The sequence below is a fragment of the Triticum dicoccoides genome, chromosome 1A (genome assembly GCF_002162155.2).
Source record: "Triticum dicoccoides isolate Atlit2015 ecotype Zavitan chromosome 1A, WEW_v2.0, whole genome shotgun sequence".
Lineage (NCBI taxonomy): Eukaryota > Viridiplantae > Streptophyta > Magnoliopsida > Poales > Poaceae > Triticum > Triticum dicoccoides.
Window position 1 is genome coordinate 104,214,514 of NC_041380.1, and position 3,768 is coordinate 104,218,281.

General features: G+C 46.6%; 1 protein-coding gene across 1 annotated transcript; it reads right to left on the minus strand.

The window, feature by feature from the left end:
* Positions 1-1,269: 1,269 nt before the first annotated feature.
* Positions 1,270-1,753, minus strand: LOC119268475. The gene has a single exon (XM_037550164.1). It carries the CDS (start codon positions 1,678-1,680, stop codon positions 1,423-1,425), a length of 258 nt encoding a protein of 85 aa, XP_037406061.1. The 5' UTR covers positions 1,681-1,753; the 3' UTR covers positions 1,270-1,422.
* Between the last annotated feature and the right edge of the window lie 2,015 nt (positions 1,754-3,768).

Sequence of the window (3,768 nt, forward strand, 5' to 3'; positions counted from 1 at the left end):
GAATATGCACACAACCATGCATCATACATGCCCGATGCATCCACACAACCTCCTCCTCCATCTTCTCCTCCAACTGGTGCCATTGCTCATCATGCCTGCATACACATCGAACTGCTCCTTGTCATGTAACATTTGCATCAACACTATGATTGTCGATGCCTATGCCAAGCCCAACCTCGTCACCCATGTATGCAGCATGTTAGCCATGAACGACCGTTGTTGCACTCACCCTTACCTATTCGCAGTGCCTCTAATAAATTTGGAGCCGCGTGCGTCCTTACCCATCATGATACACTCTACTTCAATGACAGATATATGAGAAAAGATATACGGGAAGGACCCAATGTGAGACGCAAGTGAGAGGAAAGAGTGCTTACGGTCGCGACCACCGCCTATACAGTACTCTCGTTTGGCTGTTGCCACCAAGAAAGAAAATTCAAAGAGGACAAAGCCAGAGCACACATAATCGGATGATGCTGGATTGGCCTCGACGGACACTTCCTCGTCCGGCGGCTCCGTCTATCGCTCCTTTGCCTCCACAGGGTCCATCCCCTCCTTCCTCTCTCTCTCGAGCCAAATTGCTATAAACCCGAGTTTTAAGTTCAAGTCCTCGACGCCTTATTTAGGAGAGGAGTTAGGGAAGACGGTCAGGAATGCAGAGTCTAATTCCGATTCTCCACCTTCAGAACCGTCTCCTGCTACGGGGTGGCGGCGGTGGCACTTCGAGCAGTAGCGCAGGAAAGAGAGAGGATGACTAAGGCTCACAAGAGCATGCATTTTTTTCCAGAATTTTTACTGAGGGTTTTCTTTAGTTTTTAGCGTGCAATTCACGTGCGGGGAAGGGGGGCAGTAATGGGGGAGATGAAACAGAAAAAATGCCTCATTTGATTCATATGATAGGAATACCATGGGAGTAGAAAAATAATGCGATAACATGCATCTCACTTCCTATAAAAAAAGAAAAATATTATTGAGTCATGTGATACCAATTTCTTTATTGGGTCTAGGCTAATATATTTTTCCTTTGATATGCGAATGATTGCTTCCTATCCTAGGAATCCATTCCCATGAATCAAAGGGTTCAAAGGAATTTTCCTACAAAATTCATATCCTTCTGAATCCCTGCAAAATTTATGCGAACAAAAGAAGAAGGCCTAACGGTTGACGGTAAAGATAACCAATTCCATCCAAGACCAGAAGTTGTACTGGTATAAGCAACCAATTCTATCACATGTCATCACATTTCCCATTCACTTACACATCATCAGATTAAAAAAAAACCTCATGTCATGACAATTGTTAATAAACAAGTATGGAATATGATACACCAAACACTCTACCATTCCTTCCTACAGACCGAGCCGGTCTACAGGCGCGGCCCTGACCCAGCCCACACAAAAACCACCGGGCCTTCGTGTGAGCTCAGTCGGACATGTCGTGCTCGTTCCAGCACAGCAACATCGAGACACACCGCCGGAGGATGTACAGCCTCGTCCTCTGCTGCTTCAGAACAGCATGGCACCGGGACCGGAGCCCACCGATGCCACTGCCAGCGGCCTGTTTCCTCCGGCGCTGCAGCTGCGGTTGGGACCGCGTGCTGTCGTCGTTGGCCTCAGCCGGCGTTGAGAGGTGGTGGTACGCCGAGCAGACGGACACCGAAGCTGAAGCGGCCAGTTCCATGGATGCGATTTCGAAGGAGAAAACGAACTTGTCACAGAAGAACAACTGTAGTAGTAGAGAAGAGGATATAGCTTGGTGTGGCGAACCTGGAGAGGGGCCTGTGTTTTATATGGCCCGAGCCGAACCCACACGATTACGACGGCTCGTTATTGTAAGCCGACATGGATAGGTGTAATGACGGTTCTACCCCACCCTCGGTTTAGTTTCTCTAATCCGTCCAGCCCCCTAACCAACGGATTGAGAACACTAGACGGACTTGTTTGTTCTTCTTGGTGTTGTTTAAGGATGATTTATAAACTCAAAAAAGTATGATTATATTACTTGTGACATAGTACATCTTTTGTTTCTTCTCATCACTAATTTATGGATGCTTCTGTCAGTTGGAATTTATGATTCTATTACATTACTGCAATGATTTGGAGACGTTTGTCTGCACTCGGCACTAATATGTCTGTAGTACAGATGATTATTGATTAGTGCGCTAGCTAATGGTGACGTTCGGCTAGCTCAAGTACGTGGATAGAGTAGAAAAACAGGGTGCCTGACTCGGATCTGATGCAGGGTCATGCATATTGAAAGAAAAATATGGTCACATCACCAATCACCACTTAAGTTGAAAACATGATGCTGTTGCGGCGTATGATCTACAGCCTGGAGGTGATTAAAATAGAAAAAGATTTGGAACACATAGGCGCTCTGTCCCTCAATTATGGGTGCTGTGAAGGTGGTCTTAATCAAAAGTAAGCAATGGTACTATTACATGTTTTTTTTTGTTAATAATAGGCTGGATTTATGATTCTTTTTAGCTCTGTTTTATTTTGTTGTTTTATCAGACCTTGGATTTGTTGGCTGTGTGCATCTGATTATGCAGAGGCTGGACGTTTTTTTGATGCGACTATATCACCTTGATAACTCAATTCAATGAAATGCCCTTTATTGAAAAATGTAACTCTTGCATGTGTCGTAGGAGGTAGCAGGAATTTAGTCTCTTGTAGGAGTATCTCGCTCCTGATTTGTGTTTGCTACTACTCCTCCGCCCCAAAAAACTTTTCTTAGAGATATAGATGTATTTAGATACGTTTTAGTGTCAGATATATCCATCTTGATAAATTTAAGATAAACTTTTTAAGGCGAAGGTAGTATATAGTTTGAGCATTGCTATATGTACAATGAGTTTTTGTACAGACAGTCGTACGGCACTACTCCATCACCTTGGATTGAATGGCCAGATTATGATTGATGCAGGATTTATTTTTTATTTTTTTAGAAATGAAGGACCCCGGCCTCTGCATCTAGACGATGCATGCAGCCACTTTATTAATTATTCACACAAGATTTTTACAAAGTCATACAATAGTAAGACTGAAGCCACCGTCTAGGCAACAAAAGTGTCGCTACTCATATCCAAATGATGAAGGGATGCTGATAGTCTGGACCTAGTACCAAACAGACCTTGCAGCCAAACCTAACATCTAAGACCTGAGATCCCAACCAGGACGCCTGCCGGGTATGGGGCACTCACCAGTCCGGCGCACTCCTCAACTAGGACGCCTGCCGGGTATGAGGCTGCCGCAGCTACCTGCCACCAATCCATCATCAGTGATGTACTGTTGCATCTACCTTGCTCGGCCTACCTGTCGTCGACGCCACCACGACGCCTGACAACGCCACCATCCTACGCGAGTCCATCTCCGCTCATCGGGCGCCGAGTCTCCACTGCGCCAAGCGGCCGAGATCCGCCACTATAAATGGGCAAGATGAAACATCGTCCTTCCTCTTGTCCCCTCCAGCCAGCACTTGCTCCAAAACAATGCCCTCAGGAGGGAGAACGACACCGAAAGCGTCGTCATCGTCCGATCCGGTAGACCCAGATCTAGGGTTTCCCTAGGAACATCCGGATCAGGTTGACGTGACCTGCAACGACGACGCCTCGAGAAGGGAACGACATCCGAGACACCGCCATCGTCCGCTAAGACCGCAGTTAGGCGCAATTTTCACCGGAAACCACGTAGTCCCAATCTCTCTCGGCTGGCTGGAACAGAGCGAAGCCTCGCCACGAAGACGTACACCGCCGTTGGTACTCCGGCG

Excerpts from the sequence above, each read along its gene's own strand:
- LOC119268475 (XM_037550164.1), bottom strand. The coding sequence starts at position 1,680 with ATGGAACTGGCCGCTTCAGCTTCGGTGTCCGTCTGCTCGGCGTACCAC.